The sequence below is a fragment of the Mytilus galloprovincialis genome, chromosome 8 (assembly GCF_965363235.1).
Source record: "Mytilus galloprovincialis chromosome 8, xbMytGall1.hap1.1, whole genome shotgun sequence".
Lineage (NCBI taxonomy): Eukaryota > Metazoa > Mollusca > Bivalvia > Mytilida > Mytilidae > Mytilus > Mytilus galloprovincialis.
In genome coordinates, this window is record NC_134845.1 from 2,114,338 (window position 1) to 2,132,329 (window position 17,992).

At 33.1% G+C, this 17,992-nt stretch overlaps 1 protein-coding gene across 1 annotated transcript; it reads right to left on the reverse strand.

The window, feature by feature from the left end:
* Positions 1-7,158: 7,158 nt before the first annotated feature.
* On the reverse strand, positions 7,159-15,229 carry LOC143084854 (uncharacterized). The gene is made up of 4 exons (XM_076260906.1): positions 14,983-15,229; positions 10,966-11,070; positions 9,968-10,080; positions 7,159-7,440 (listed from the first exon to the last, which is right to left on the reverse strand). The coding sequence occupies exons 1-4, from the start codon at positions 15,154-15,156 to the stop codon at positions 7,323-7,325; spliced, it is 510 nt and encodes a 169-aa protein (XP_076117021.1). The 5' UTR covers positions 15,157-15,229; the 3' UTR covers positions 7,159-7,322.
* Positions 15,230-17,992: the final 2,763 nt, after the last annotated feature.

Consider the following 17,992-nt stretch of genomic DNA (forward strand, 5'->3'; position numbering starts at 1 on the left):
TTGCAAAACTTGATTTCCTATCCATTATAAATACATATATGATTAAAATGGAGAATGGAAATGGGGAATGTTTCAAAGAGACAACAACCTGACCATTGAAAAAACAACAGTATATGTTTCCAAAATTTCCCCCATCCTCCCCAAAAAATCAAAGGACAACTCCCCTAATGCAGATCGATTATACCATTTACCATCCGCCTAGCTGAAGCTACTCCCTACACATGTTATTGTTCGCCATCATTTATTCGTCACTGATACTTTATCACGACGTTTTAGTTCAATACGATTCCGTTGGCTCAGGATTTTGTCTCTTAAGCTTGGTTGGTGTATTCAAAATACATTTTACAAGTTAAGAAAACCGGGGAAATATTGTCACCTTTTTTTTTTACTGATAATTTAAAAAACCCAGATATACCAAACAAAAGATATTATGGCATCAAAATTCATTGTCTGAAAATTATATCATTCGAGGTAAGAAATTTGTATAAAAACTCATCGTAGGTACCAGGATTGAAATTTTGTATTTGCGGCAGACGCGCATTTCGTCTACAAAAGACTCATCAGTGACGCTCGAATAAAAAAAAAGTTAAAACGGCCAAATATTAAAAGTATGAAGTTGAAAAGCATTGAGGACCAAAACATCCTAAAGGTTTTGCCAAATACAGCTATGGTAATCATTTGAACAAAATAATAAGAATCAATAATACTAATATTCACTTTTCTGGCCTGTCTGAAATTTAAACCTTGAAATCTTAAGCTCATATTTTAAAACAAAACATGTTAAAAATTCTGAGGTGAAATAAAACAATAGATCTAAATACCACAACGATAGATAGACATCTAAAGAAAGAGAATGTCACTTCTGCTCTGTCATTATTCTAATACAACAATTACAAACACTTTAATAACCATTACTCTGACACAAATCTTTTCACTTCATTTGACATATTGATTTATTTTAATTCAAACAATAAAATAATGCGGGTTAATCTAAGTAGATCACCGTATATTTTGATATTTACCAGTTATAATATTGTTAAAATTTTAAAATAAATCAAGAAATCGAGTTAATAAATAAATGCATCTCTACATGCATCGAGTTTCGCGAATCCCGCATTGCCTGTTGCCTGACAGTCGTTTAGGTGGGAAGATAGTCAATCACCTAGAATGTAGATCTCTGGAACAAGCTAAATAGTTTGTAAGCACTGAATGGTAAAGATTGCTTTAATTTATCAGTGGGAAGAAATTTTGAATATTTCATGGTTATAGTTGACTTAACAAAGAAAGATAACTCAAATTTTCAAGAAGATTTTAAACAAGAGCGCACACCTTCATTACTTCTCATTGTTATGATGTTGATAGTCTAAAATACAAAGCTTTACTACAACTTTCACATAATCTTAACCACATTCAAGAAAATGAGGTCAAGGTCATATAAATCTTACAAGTAATACATGTACACCTTACAATCATTTAATACCATTTAGTTGACCTATTGCTTTGTTTCTAAGAAACAGACTTAATCAAGAAATCTAAACATTGAACCATGAAAATGAGGTCAAGGTTAGATGACACTATGCCAGGCAGACATGTACACCTTACAGCCATTACATAAAACAAATATAGTAAACCTATTGCTTATAGTTTAAGAAAAAAAACCAGACCAAAACACAAACAGATGCTCTGCAGGGTGCAGCTTAATACGACCGCAGAGGTCAAACCCTGAACATTTGGGGCAAGTATGGACACAACATTCAAGCTTGATACAGCTCTGAATTGGGATTGTGATAAAATAGTTGACACAGCATAGGTTTCTGAAAAGTATGAAAGTGGTCTAATGAACTTATAATTTAAATTTACCTATTACAGTCTAATATCCAAAATCCAATGTTTGATGAATTCAAATGAAGTTTAATTTTGGACCCTTTTGACCTCAATGTGGACCAATTTGTTAACAGGGCCTAAAAAAATCTAAATACATGGTTAGATTTAGCATATTAAAGGACCCCATATATTCAATTTTTGTTGAAATCAGTTTGATTTTAGACCCCAATTTGGACCAACTTGAAAACTGGGCCCCTAATATAAATTCATATACATGTTAAGAGTCAGCATATCAATGAACCCGAAGAATTCAATTTTTGTAAAAATCAAACTAAATTCATTTTGGACCCTTTGGACCTATATGTAGACCAATTTGAAAACGGGACCCAAAATTAACAGTTAAATCCATGGTAAGATTCGACATATCAATGTACCTCAATAATTCAATTTTTGATGAAATCAATCAAAAGATTAATTTTAGACCCTTTGAACCTCATGTGGACGAATTTAAAAATGGAGATCAAATTCCAACCAGATGCTCCGCAGGGTGCAGCTTTATACGACCGCAGAGGTTGAACCCTGAACGGTTGGGACAAGTATGGACACAACATTCAAGCTGGATTCAGCTCTAAAATTGGATTGTGATTAAATAGTTGACACAGCATAGGTTTCTGACACAGAATGAACGTGGTCTAATGAACTCAAAATATTGTTTTTGCCCTTGAGCAATTCACTATGCTGTTGAATATTAATACTCTCAAAAAAATGTTTGAAGAAATTTTCTTTTTATTTATGAAATCTGAAATGAAAAGAATTGAACCCCCCCCCCCCCAATTTTTTTTCCACATCCCCCTTTCCTTTCAAATTTCTATTGGAGTTTGCAACAATAACTGCTCATTTTAATACATCATAAAATTTTAAAATGTAACAAAAGGTGCTTGTTATCACCGAATGGTAAAGATTGTTTTAATTTATCAGTTGGTAGTAAAAGTGAATATACATTGTATATTGTATAAAACAATGATTTAAGTTGATTCAACTACTATTCTGGACAAAGAAAGATAACTCCAATCAATTGAAAATTTCTTGCTATTGCACAATATTGTGCAATTAGATTTTTCTTGCTATTGCGCAATACTGTGCAATTGAAAATATTTGCTATTGCACAATACTGTGCAATTGAAAATTTCTTGCTATTGCACAATACTGTACAATTGAAGATTTCTTGCTATTGCTGAATACTGTGCAATTGACAACTTCTTGCTATTGCACAATACATAATATAATAGTTTTGGATCCCGATTTGAACCTACTTGAAAACTGGGCCCATAATAAAAAATCTAAATACATGTTTAGATTCAGCATATCAAAAAAGCCCAAGAATTCAATTTTTGTTAAAATCAAACTTAGTTTAATTTTGGACCCTTTGGACTTTAATGTAGACCAATTTGAAAACGGGACTAAAAATTAAGAATCTACATACACAGTTAGATTTGGCATATCAAAGCACCCCAATTATTCAATTTTTGATGAAATCAAACAAAGTTCAATTTTGGACCCTTTGGGCCCCTTATTCCTAAACTGTTGGGACAAAAACTCCCAAAATCAAACCCAACCTTTTAAGGTCATAAACCTTGTGTTTAAATTTCATAGATTTCTATTTACTTATACTAAAGTTATGGTGCGAACACCAAGAATAATGCTTACTTGGGCCCCTTTTTTGGCCCTTAATTCCTAAACTGTTCAGACCCCAACTCCCAAAATCAATCCCAACCTTCCTTATGTGGTCATAAACCTTGTGTCAAAATTTCATAGATTTCTATTTACTTAAACTAAAGTTATAGTGCGAAAACCAAGAAAATGCTTATTTGGGCCCTTTTTGGCCCCTAATTCCTAAAATGTTGGGACCATAACTCCCAAAATCAATACCAACCTTCCTTTTGTGGTCATAAACCTTGTGTTAAAATTTCATAGATTTCTATTCACTTTTACTAAAGTAAGAGTGCGAAAACTAAAAGTTTTCGGACGACGACGACGCCAACGTGATACCAATATACGACCAAAAATTTTTCAATTTTTGCGGTCGTATAAAAACTTAATACACGGTTAGATTCAGAATAATTAAGAACCCCAAGAACAAAACCCCATTGAAATTGGTCATGAAATAAGCAATTTATATAAATATTTGTTAGACTCAGATCTACGTCCGGCCTCTAATCGACGTCCGTTCCTCAAATCGACGTCCGTTCCTCAAATCGACGTCCGTTTCACAAATCGACGTCCAAATCTGACGTCACATTCTCAAATCGACGTCCAATATTTTGATACTCTAATCGACGTCCAATATTTTGATACTCTAATCTGGCACTACTTGCCAAAACTACACCCGATTGATTGTTGTCGTCTTAAATCAATGTCCAATATCAATATATAATAAATTATTGGTCACAGATAAGGCTTTTATTTTATTCGTTTGAATTGTTTTACACGGTCATTTCGGGGCCTTTTATAGCTGACTATGCGGTATGGGCTTTGCGCATTGTTGAAGGCCGTATGGTGACCTATAGTTGTAGAGAGTTGTCTCATTGGCAGTCATACCACATCTTCTTTTTTTATATCAATTGTTTACACTTATACATGTACATAATTTATTTTTCAATCCGAAATAGGTATCATGCATATTAAAGTTTTTCTTGATATTAATTAAAGTTAATCCATTTGATCCACACCAAGGAGCGTGTGTCATTCCTATTCATAATAATTAGGCAATTAGTAATGCAACCCAACGACTAAGAAAACCAAACGACATGTAGGAGCTTTATTCAGTCTTCATCAATAAACAAAATAAAGAAGCACAGCCAAGCATATTCAAGTCTAAATTGAAAACTACGTTCAAACCTATGACTGCGTTGGATAAAAACCGCGATTTTTATGCGTGTGCATGTAAAACAAATTTCGTTGTAGAAGAGTCTAAATACAGCACAAAACATTTTCCAAAAATATATACAAAGTCTTAGAAAAGTATTGTTTTTTGGTCCCCAATTCCTAAAACAGTTTAGGCCATAACCCCCAAATCATTCCTTACCTTCCTTTTTTTTTGGAATGGAACCTTGTGGTATAATTTCAGAAAGATCCATACACTTACACACAAGTTATTGTCTGGAAATTATAAAAATACATATTTTGACCCCTTGTTCCTAAACTGTTGAAACGCGATACCAATATACCATATAATATAGTATCAAAACTCAACACTGAGCAATGAACCATGAAAATGAGATCAAGGTCAAATAAAACCTACAAGAATAACATGAACATCATCAAAATTTCCATACACCGAATATAGTTGACCTATTGCATATAGTGTTAGAAAAAGACCAAAACAAACTAGAGGCTCTAAAGAGCCTGTGTCGCTCACCTTGGTCTATGTGAATATTAAACAATGGACAGATGGATTCATGACAAAATTGTGTTTTGGTGATGTGTTTGTAGATCTTACTTTACTAAACATTCTTGCTGCTTACAATTATCTCTATCTATAACAGTACTTTCTGTGGAAAATGTTATTGAAAATCTTCAAATTTTAAGAAAATTGTTAAAAATTGACTACGAAGGGCAATAACTCCTTAGGGGGTCAATTGACTATTTTGGTCATACTGACTTATTTTTAGTTCTTACTTTGCTGTACATTATTGCTGTTTACAGTTTATCTCTATCTATAATAATATTCAAGATAATAACAAAAAAAAACAGCAAAATTTCCTCAACATTACCAATTCAGGGGCAGCAACCAAACAACCGATTATCCGATTCATCTGAAAATTGCAGGGCAGATAGATCGTTACCTGATCAACAAATTTACTTCCTGTCAGATTTGCTTGTAATGCTTTGGTTTTTGAGTTATAAGCCAAAAACTGCATTTTACCCCTATGTTCTATTTTTAGCCATGACGGCCATCTTGGTTGGTTGGGCGGGTCACCGGACACAGTTTTTTAACTAGATACCCCAATGATGATTATGGCTAAGTTTGGTTAAATTTGGCCCAGTAGTTTCAGAGAAGATTTTTCTAAAAGATTACTAAGATTTACGAAAAATAGTTAAAAATTGACTATAAAGGGCAATAACTCCTAAAGTGGTCAACTGACCATTTTGGTCATGTTGACTTATTTGTAGATCTTACTTTGCTGAACATTATTGCTGTTTACAGTTTATCTCTATCTAAAATAATATTCAAGATAATAACCAAAAGCAGCAAAATTTCCTTAAAATTACCATTTCAGGGGCAGCAATTACCAACAACAAATGTCCGATTCATCTGAAAATTTCAGGGCAGATAGATCTTGACCTGATGAACAATTTTACCCCCATGTCAGATTTGCTCTTAATGCTTTGGTTTTTGAGTTATAAGCCAAAAACTGCATTTTACCCCTATGTTCTATTTTTAGCCATGGCGGCCATCTTGGTTGGTTGGGTCACTGGACACATTTTTAAAACTAGATACCCCAATAATGATTGTGGCCAAGTTTGTTTATATTTGGCCCAGTACTTTCAGAGGAGAAGATTTTTGTAAAAATTAATGCAGGACGACGACGGACGCCAAGTGATGAGAAAAGCTCACTTGGCCCTTTGGGCCAGCTGGTGAGCTAAAAACTTAACTAGAACCACTGAACCATGAAAATGAGGTCATGGTCAGATGACACCTGCCAGTTGGACATATACCCCCAACAATCATTCTATACACCAACTAAAGTAGACATATTGCTTGTAGTATCTGAGATATAGACATTTTCACATGAAAGTGAGACGGGACACTGGAAGCTTGCTAACATAAGGCATCTCTAACATGCTGGGCAAGAGTTAGACAATAGCATTTTGTAAATATGTGCATTCTAACAACATTCATTTTTATTTATACATTTATAGCACCTATAATCAGAATCAGAAATGCTGATTGAAATTGATATTAATGTACTATTTTTATTTCGGGGCCAGCTGAAACATGCCTTTGGGTCTGGGATTTCTTTAGCTGTGTTGAAGACCAATCAGTGGCTTTTGCTCTTTGGTCGGTTTGTCTCATTGACACATTCCCCATTTCCATTCTCAATTTTATCTGGTTCAAATAGAGGCTGTTAGTAGGAAGACATGTCACCAAACCAGAACACATTCATTATGAGAAGACCAGTATTTGCTCTTAACAGAAGCATCAAATTTTAAATCTGGTTTGACCGAGAGGAGCTCAAACTCGGGAAAATCCCTCGCTTGAGGCAAACATGATACCACAGCTTAAGGCCAATGCGGTAGTAATTTAAGGCTGAAGAACTGACAACACAAGCATGATGTTTTATATAGTTTTACTGACATTAAAGATGTTAAATTAGCACTATGATTGGAGCTGGGTAGAATGTATATCACAGTCCTGCATGTATACAATCAAACAAAGGACATAAACATAAATTGCTGTAAAACAGGAGGGATTATTGTCTTTAGAATTTGGAAAGTCATTCGTATACCATGGGTGCCTCAATAAGAGAATAAGTGATGACCTCCTCAGGTTTGAACCACAGATCTATTTCTCTCTTGGCACTTTCTACTGCATCACTACCGTGGCATATATTTCTGAAAGAAAGAAATTAATATGAAATACAATATTTAGTAGATGTTTAGCAAGTAGGGCTTTTTTTCTCCTCATTGTCTAATAAAGGGTATTACTGAAATGAATGTTGATAAGCATTCCTTTTTTCTTGCATTCTGTTACTTTTGTCACGAACAAAACACAAGAGGCTGTCACAACGACAGCAAACCGGATTTATTAACATTTATTTGTGTCCTGGCAATATCACAAGAACCATTACTGATGAATGGTGAAAGTGAAAATCGTCAATATCAAATTTGACCTCCATTTTGTCATCAGTATCAACATATTAAAATTTGAAAAGCTTAGATTGAATGGTTCATGAGTAAATGCAACAACGTGAATGGAAACGCCATTTTACAATCTTTCAAGAACCATAACTCCTGAACGGTAAAAGTCAAAATCGTCATTATTGAACTTGACCTCTATTTTGTCATCAGTAACAACATATAAAAATTTTAAAAGCTTTGGTTTAATAGTTCATGAGAAAATGCACAGACATGACTGGAAACACCATTTTACAATCTTTCAAGAACCATAACTCCTGAACGGTAAAAGTCAAAATCGTCATTATTGAACTTGACCTCTATTTTGTCATCAGTAACAACATATTAAAATTAGTGAAGCTTTGGCAGAACAGTTCATGCGTAAATGCACGGACACGACTGGAAACTCCATTTTTCAATCTTTCAAGAACCATAACTCCTGAACGGTAAAAGTCAAAATCACCATTATTGAACTTGACCTTCATTTAGTTGTCAGTAACAACATATCAAAATTTTAAAAGCTTTGGTTGAACGGTTCATGAGTTAATGCACGGACAACATTTGATCGCTGCCTGCCCGCCGTACATCCCCAATTCAATAACCCACATTTTTGTCACAAAAATCCGGTTAAAAATGTTGGTAAAAGAAGGAAAGTTTCAACAATGGCGATTAAAAACCAAAATTCCTCTATAACTTCTTCAGTCAATAATTATACACAATGATATTCTAATGCTGAAAAAGGTCATATTTTTTAAGGGGTCATCCATAATTGTCAACCATTTTCCAAAGTGTACAAAACGTACACTTTTTCAGACCCCCCACCCTCCCTCAAAAAGTGTACATCAACCATTTTCAGATTTCAAGAGAAGAATCAGTCATTCTTAATAAAAAAAAAGAAGATCCTGTCTATTATATTTTAGTTTAATATAGAAATTTGCATTGAAAAAAAACTAAAACATATCTGACTGTTTTATTTGATGACATCTATCTGTGATCATGGTGATGCTTGTGTTTTGTCAGAATAAAAAGTACAAAAATTAGTGTTTCCCCTATCACACAGTGGGAAGGGTAACTCCAATAAAAAAAAGGGTACCTAGAGCATGCAAAAGATTAACAAAAGGGCACATAAATGATGCTAAGAATCAAAGAAAGGGAAATGCATGGTTATATTGCATTGGTAAAGTATGGACTGACAGTTGTTGATGGAATCAGAGCTCAAGACAGCAGTCAATAAAAGTGTAATATTTTAAAACATTTTGAGTTTTTAAATTTCCCGCCTGTATTTCTATTTAAAAGATCCCTGTAAATATGCCATTCATGGCACTACTATCGTTTATGTATATATACTGTAACGTGTACATATATTGGATATTTTTTAAGTTAAGGTTAAACTTCATATGGAGGTGCTCCTAATAAAAGGAGGCTTATACTAAGAAAAAATAAGTTTACTTCCGGTTTACTGGTTTACTATTTTGGAATGCATTACAAGGAAATTAATCGAAGGACCAGTTTAAAATCTTTTCACAAAATCGCGTCTTGTCAAAATCAAAACATTCAAAGAATTTAGCATGTTAGTGTTTCCATCAATTTAATTTTGTTTATTAAACAGAGTAAAACGATATCGATCAATAATAAAGTAGGTGAAATTGACAATCGGGAGTACTGAGAAATGCTTGCAAACTTTTTGTTTAAATAATTTTACTAGTTCATAATTTTGAAAGATTTAGTTTTCATATGATTTGATCTTTTAATCGTTCAATCCCGATTGAGTAGAATTATGATATCGAAATCAATATCATCAAGTGGAAATAATAAAGAAGAAATAAGAAGAGAAACACACCCAAGCCAATTCTCGATTTTATAAATTCCGGAAATAAAAAAAAAGCGTACGGTAAAAATGTTGATTTTTTAACCCCCTCCCCCCAAGTGTACGTTTTGTACACTTTGGAAAATGGTTGACAATTATGGATGACCCCTAAAGGTGTATGTGAAACTTTTAATATAATACAGGAGTACCAGCAAATTAATCATTTTCTGAGCTTTTCTTTTTCAAACATCTTTGACAAGCTTCTTACATGTCTTTTGACTTCATGGTTCCAATCTTTTTATAAATTTTGTATGGACATTGTATGCTGTCCAACTTTTCCCCCTCTACAAGTTCCAACACTGATGATATTAAATTATTATCAAACTTTTAACATTTGGAAGCAGAATGTGATCTTAACAAGTTTCCGTAGTGACCTACCTTCCAAGATCAACACAATAATCTCCACGAATTGTTCCTGGAGCAGAGGCTAATGGATTTGTTTCACCCAACATTTTACGTCCAGTTTTCACAACATCTTTGCCTTCAAATACCTGTAGAAATACAGTAAAGCTGATTATTATGAAGAAACAAAATTTGTACAGGACATAAAGTAAATGATTACATACATTGTACTTGCAATATAAAGGAACTCCTGAAATCAGAGTAATAATTCATGTTAATCTCACATTTTTGTCCATTTTTCAAACATCACAATACTAAATACATGCAATTGTTTTTGAATTTACAGAAATCTTCAAGTCCATTCAGGTCTTTACTTTAATCCATTTAGCCTTATGTCGGAGATTTGGCTTCCAAACCATTTTTTTTTCTAATTTCCAAATTCAAAACCTAAGACCATGCCATTGTTAATTACTTCCACTGGTTCAAAAAAAAGGATTCCAACCAACAATGATTAAAGGCTGAAACATTTACACTGTGGATTTATTATTATTTGTTGCATACCAATTTTCGTGGGTACAGGTCCACCACACAATTAAATGTTTAACGAGAGACAATTTTTCTATAGGCTTGTATGCAGATCGCTGCAAAACAACACAATTAATTATCCACAAACATACAAGTTTTCCTTTATCCACAAAAACAAATGAATCCACAGTATATCAGACCAGTGTTACATTATTTGACCAAATACCCTGAGCTGGCAAGGTTTTTTTGTGTGTATCTAACGTATTCCCATGTACTATATATAGTCTTCATGATTAAAACACAAGCATTACAACCAAATAAAAATCTCTTAAGAGTTTAAAACCAACATAATACATTGTAATATTTTCAAATTCTACCGCACAATAATCTTATATTTGAAATTCAAACTTTTTGGTAAACAACTTCTATACATTGTACATACCATAAAGAATCAGTATGGGACATTGCAATAATAAAGTAATTCTCCAAACCAATGAAAGAAGACTTACACAAGCACACACTGGTCCAGAAGAGGACATGTATTCTACCAACCCATTGAAGAAAGGTTTGCTAGATAAATCAGCATAGTGCTTCTGCATAAATTCCTTGGATGGCTGAAACATAAAATATTACAAATTATTTGAATGCATAATTTTAATAACAATTATTGCAATTGCCTTCCTCTAAATCATTAACTTATTCTTCAAATAACTTTTTGCATTTATGTTGAATTTGAATCATCATATTTTACTGCTATTTCTTTTTGTTTTCATTAAACAAGTCCTTTTGACTGTAGCCGGCAGCGTAGGGTATTGCAGCCACTATGTCGCCTGTACCATGTTTACCAACCGAGGGATCATGATGGGAGATTGGCCAGGTAAGCATGAGAGGTCCCTTATTAGCAAGGCAGGCAACATTTATGCCTTTTATCTAAATATGAGGATGTACATGTAACTCCTGTGTCCTGTTCCCTCGGTAAGGACAATGATTCCATCCCATTACTTGCTTTGTAGCTGCAGCCTAGGAGTGATTTACTCTTTGTACATATGGCATTTACAGCTGTTAACGAAAGAAAACTTGCAGGTTTATAATTCAAACATCAATACATGTTTGTTGTTGGTGAAAGAAAAGACACCCCTCCCCAATTCAATAAATAGGAATTGTGTCCATACCAAACTTTATAATGGGACATAACTCTGTCACAAATGGTAAAAGTGACGCTACCCAAATTCCTAATACCGTATAGAAGGTTATTTTTTCGCGAGTGTAAAATTTCAGTTTTCATTCAATGAGGTTTTTGCTATAAAAAAAAATAAGTGTAAAATGCATTTTAGTTAAGTGTAGGGGTGGACATTTTTGGTGCTGTATTCTCTTCATTAATTGTCTATTATAGAATGGATCCAAAGCAGCTATGTACTATTTAATATATTTGATGTGGGATTTGTCAGTAAACAAGAGGCTCTCAAGAGCCTGAATCGCTCACCTTAATTCTTTTGGTTAAATCTCTCATCAATGATTATTTTGGCTTTTCAATTTATTTAAATGTTTTTTGGATCGTCCTATTTTCTTCAAAAGCCAAAAAAAATAATCATTTTCTCCTATGTTCTATTTTAGCCATAGGAGCTATGTTTCTTGACATACAAGGAAATAAAATATAAAATTTATACTAGATACTCTGAAACTCATTTAGCCTAAGTTTGGCTGAAATTGATACAGCAGTTTCAAAGGAGAAGATTTTTTAAAGTAAGTCAACATGATGAACAAATTGTGAAAAAAGTCTTTAAAGGGCAATAACTCCTTAAGTGCTCAATTGACAATTTTGGTCAATTTGACTTAATTGAAGATCTTACTTTGCTGAACATTATTGCTGTTTACAGTTTATTTCTATCTATAATTATATTCAAGATAATAAACAAAAACAGCAAAATTTCCTTAAAATTATCAATTCAGGGGCAGCAACCCAACAACAGGTTGTCTGATTCATCTGAAAATTTCAGGGCAGATAGATCTTGCTTGACATGATAAACAATATTACCCAACGTCAGATTTGCTCTAAATGCTTTGGTTTTTGAGTTATAAGCCAAAAACTGCATTTGACCCCTATGTTCCATTTTTAGCAATGGCGACCATGTTTGTTGATAGATCATAACTTCGGATACAATTTACAAACTAGATACCCTAAGGAACATTCAGTTAAAGTTTGGAAGTATTTGGCCCAGTAGTTTCAGAGGAGAAGGTTTTTGTAAAAGATTACTAAGATTTACGAAAAATGGTTAAAAATTGACTATAAAGGGTAATAACTCCTAAAGGGGTCAACTGACCATTTCCATCATGTTGACTTATTTGTAAATCTTACTTTGCTGAACATTATTGCTGTTTACAGTTTATCTCTATCTATAATAATATTCAATTTATCTCTATCTATAATAATATGCAAGATAATAACCAAAAACAGCAAAATTTCTTTAAAATTACCAATTCAGGGGCAGTAACCCAACAACAGGTTGTCCGATTCATCTGAAAATTTCAGGGCAGATAGATCTTGACCTGATAAACAATTTAACCCCATGTCAGATTTGCCCTAAATGCTTTGGTTTTTGAGTTATAAGCCAAAAACTGCATTTGACCCCTATGTTCTATTTTTAGCAATGGCGACCATGTTTGTTGATAGATCAAAACTTTGGATACAATTTATAAATTAGATACCCTAAGGAACATTCAGTTAAAGTTTGAAAGTATTTGGCCCAGTAGTTTCAGGAGAAGATTCTTGAAATAGTTTACGACGACAGACGACGACGGACGCCAAGTGATGGCATAAGCTCACTTGTTCCTTCGGGACAGGTGAGCTAAAAAAAAAGGTGGGCTAGCTGCACAACCGTAGCTCTTTTTTTTATTATTTTACTGATTTTTCCTATTTCAAAACGTTAGGAATTGTGACCCAGGTTCAGGCCACACTTATTTCCCAATGCAAAGCTTGTCAATTTATATAGTTCGTTTCGTTAATTATTTTTCTTGGATATAACGTACCGAATTATGATTGAATATTCATTTCCTAAACACTATTATATAATTATTCCCATTTGTATACATTCTCCGCCTATTTTGTTCAGCCATATTGAATCTCGTGTGACGTCACGGAAAACAATTTCTAAAGAAACGAACTATATAAATTGACAAGCTTTGCATTGACGGTAAACAATATTTTTAGGGTATTCAATAAGTGCGACCTGAACCATTTTAAAAAATGGAAAATCCGTAGGTCTATGGTCTGCAAATAGTAAGATAGCATAAGCACCTAAGAGCTATGGTTCCCCAGCTAAGGGCCAGCTTGTGCCCTCTACGCCACCGTCCGCCCTGATTCTGGTTCGCCCTAGTTTCTGTTCGCCCTAATACCTGTTTGCCCCGAGTCCGTTCGCCCTGATTTTATTTTTTAGTATAGTGTTGCGTTGTGTTTATATAATTGAATGTGCTGAAGACCGCTAGTCTACAATTTCGCCGAATATTTGCGATGTTTCATGTTAACTTGTCCAAAGCTAGCTGCTATATATATATATATATGAGGATAAGTTTCTGTAAATTCAAAGACTACAAAGTATTTGACATAAAACAACTAAAGACTAACATGACTAAGTTATTTATATATTTAACTTTATTGATACATTTTAACAATTTTAAACTATTCAGTAACAGTTATAACAAGATCAATTCAGAACTGTACTTCACACACATTTATTTACTAAACGAATATTTAAAAGCACTAAATAGAATGAAGTGAAAAGCATTGATCACTTGTCATCAGTTTGTTTATTCATCCTTTTTTTTTTATATAATTCAAACTGAATTTTACCCATCCAAGCTGACGATTTTATTTCAAATGACACCTAATCAGCAATCAAAACCCAATCAACAGTAATTATAAAATAAAAGTGTAACAATGCAGACAAGAATTTTATTTAATTAATATACATTTGGCAAATATTCTGTATATAACTTTTAATAGATATACATAAATTTTATATATTTCGTTCATTGATGTAACATATATATACATATCATAAATGAATATAGGGCGAAAGAACCCAGAGCGAACGGACTATCAGGGCGAACAAACTCAGTGCGAACGAACCTAGGGCGAACATGTTATCAGGGCGAACGATCCCGATACCCCTCTGGATCAGCCACTGGTACGGACACTGACAAGGGGAATAAAAATCTAAACAACCTTTCAAGAAGGTAATAATTATTTGGACTAGGTAACTGAACTTATTCTGAATACATATGTCTTGAATTTCAAGAGTTGAAAGGCTATATTTATATTTTTTGGCTTTGAACCCTGCGCAGAAAGGCTTCAAGTTGTCTTGAATAGAAATATTTATACATGTATTTGTCATCCCACGGATTAAACAGTTAAACTGTAATATGTTAGTGTGTTCATGTAGTCTGAGAGCTGACATTGAACTCACCTCTACACAATATATTTTTTTTATAATTTATAATGCATTTGACATTTTGGGAAAATATATCACCTGAACTAATTTACATGCAACCAGTTTATAGCCTCTATTGTTAAATCTTTTGATGATTTCGCCTGTTAACCCTCTTTGAACACCATCAGGTTTAACCATGATGAAAGATCTTTCGTTGTTGGCAGCCATTTCTGATGAAAATTGTGAGAAAATGGCTAAGAGGGTAGCAACCATGTGGCAGAAAAGTGAAAAAGGAAGTTGAACAAATTTCGCCGGTATCACGTGTATACAGTTTCATTGACAACAGATGGCGTTCTAAGCAAGTATAGTCTGTTCTACATTTTTTAATAATGTATAGTCTATTGCAAATTAGTTGGGAGATTTCGTGGAGGTCCGCGTTTTGAAGGGTGTTTTCGGTGAGGTCCGCGTCCAGTGACCGTCTTGCAATCTTCCTCCTCTTCTTTTTCTTCTACATGTGTCTATGTATATACTTCCAATTATGGAACACCTCCGCAACGGATATTATGCAGACGGGAGTTAATTAAAACTTATCATCAATTCTCTGTAATAATAGACCAAATATGAAAAATTTTGGCCAGATTATTATTTTTCGATTACTTTTTTTTAAGGTGAAATGGTCCAAACTTACAGTCAAATTAAAAAAAAATCAATAAAAAAAATCTGTATAGTCTGGTTGCCATGGAAACAACATGACATCATATGTATATATTAGTATAGCAAGGAGAAATGGCTAACATCGTATTTTATGGTAAAAATGAGATAAAGCATAACATTTTTTGTTATTTTCATGGGTATAAGAGAGGAATTCAATCATTTAAACTGCTAACTGACAAATTTTTTGAATAAAAACAGTTTTTTGGTTCAACGGGGGATCCACCTAACACACAAAATCGGCATGATTTTTCCCTATTTTTGTAATTTTGTACATCTGATTTTAGCGAAAACGCAGAAATCCTCACATAAAGGACTATATAATATAAAATAATGGATGTTTTGTCAACAAATTGCTGCAAAAAAATGGATGCTTTTTCAACAAATTGCTGCAAAAAAATTCTTGGGTAAATGTTGCAGAAAGTTGTCAAAAGAGGAATACTAGTCATTGTAATTTACCCTGAAATTCCCCTTTTTTAGGTTCTGTTTGTAAATAAATATTTTTCATATGAATATTTTCATGATAAAATAGTCCTTTCTTATGAAAAAAAACTATTTTTAGATGTATTGAGGGTAAATATATCATATAACATATTCCAGCAATTGAAAATTTCATGATCAAACAAATTTGGATGTAATTTCGAAAAACGAGTTATTTCCCCTTTTTGAAAATCTTCGTCCGTCGTCGTTAACTTTACAAAAATCTTCTCCTCTGAAACTATTTGGTTAAACTAAACCAAACTTGGCAACAATCATTATTGGGGTATCTAGTTTTAAAAATGTATCCGGTAACCCGGCCAACCAACCAAGAACATAGGGGTAAAATGCAGTTTTTGGCTCATAACACAAAAATCAAAGCATTTAGAGCAACTCTGACATGGGTAAAATTGTTTATCAGGTCAAGATCTATCTGCCCTGAAATTTTCAGATGAATCGGACAACCCGTTGTTGGGTTGATGCCCCTGAATTAGTCATTTTAAGGAAATTTTGCTGTTTTTGGTTATTATCTTGCATATTATTATAGATAGAGATAAATTGAAAACAGCAATAATGTACAGCAAAGTAAGACCTAAAAGAAGTCAAAACGACCAAAATGGTCAATTGACTCCCTAGGGAGTTATTGTCCTGTATAGTCAATTTTTAACAATTTTCATAAAATTTGTAAATTTTTACTAACATTTTCCACTGAAACTACTGGGCCAAGTTCATTATAGATAGAGATAATTGTAAGCAGTAAGAATGTTTAGTAAAGTAAGATGTACCAACACATCACCATCGATTTAAATGTATACTTTATTATGTTTTGACCTCTTGTACACGTTTGTGTCTAAGAAAATAAAATATTTTGTCTTGTCTTGCCATCACCAAAACACAATTTTGTCATGAATCAATCTGTTTCCTTTGTTTATTACTCACATAGACCAAGGTGAGCTACACGGGCTCTTTAGAAACTCTAGTTCTGAAACAATAGCATAACATTACAACATAGAAAAAGTGATACTTATTAGAATTAGCATCTGCCTAAAGTACACTTCATTCCAAAATTACGGTTTTTTAACAAAGATGTAGTATTTTGTCCTCTAACCTTTACTTTAATTTGAATTGAAGAAAACAATTACCAAGTTATATGTTCAGTTTTGATTCAAAAGAGTTTTTACTTAATTACTCAAAATAAACCCTGTAAAATGTGATTTTCAAAATCCCCAATTTTTAACATAAAACCCAAATTTTCCATAAATATAATGAACTTAGTGATGAACCCATTTTGCTTATCTCTGTATTTAAAGAAAATCATTTGTAGTATCCATCCCAAAATTCTTTGATTTTAGTGCCTCTCTATTTTTAAATTTTTTGTGCAAAAAAGAAAAAAAAGAAAAAATGTCCCTACCCCCCCCCCCCTCTATTTTTAAGGTTTACATTAAGTTTTTTTTATTGTCAACCATGGGTCAGTCATTTGAACAAACATATTCAACACAAACACCAACATAAATATAACATGTTAGTTGGTTTATATGGTGGAAATTGTCTGGTATGATAGCAAACATAAAAAATTGACCTACATGAACAGTTTACACCCCGAATATGAACCAATTTGAACTATCCGCCATTGATTTAAAATATGTTTACCCAGAGATCTTTTTTCATTAATGATTAGCTAAATACCTAATCTTTAAGTGTAGTGAGTCATGTGTTGGCTATATTTCTGCAAAAAAAATATTTTAGGGACCAAATTTGGTCGAATTTGACTCTTTTTGCTTAAGATCCACAGTACCTAAAATAGCTATTAGCTCTGACATTCTTTACTGTATTTCACCGTATATGATTTACTTTAATAAATATATCTTTATAAAGCATATTCTGTTGTTCATTAAATGGTAAACTATTAAAAGCTATCTGA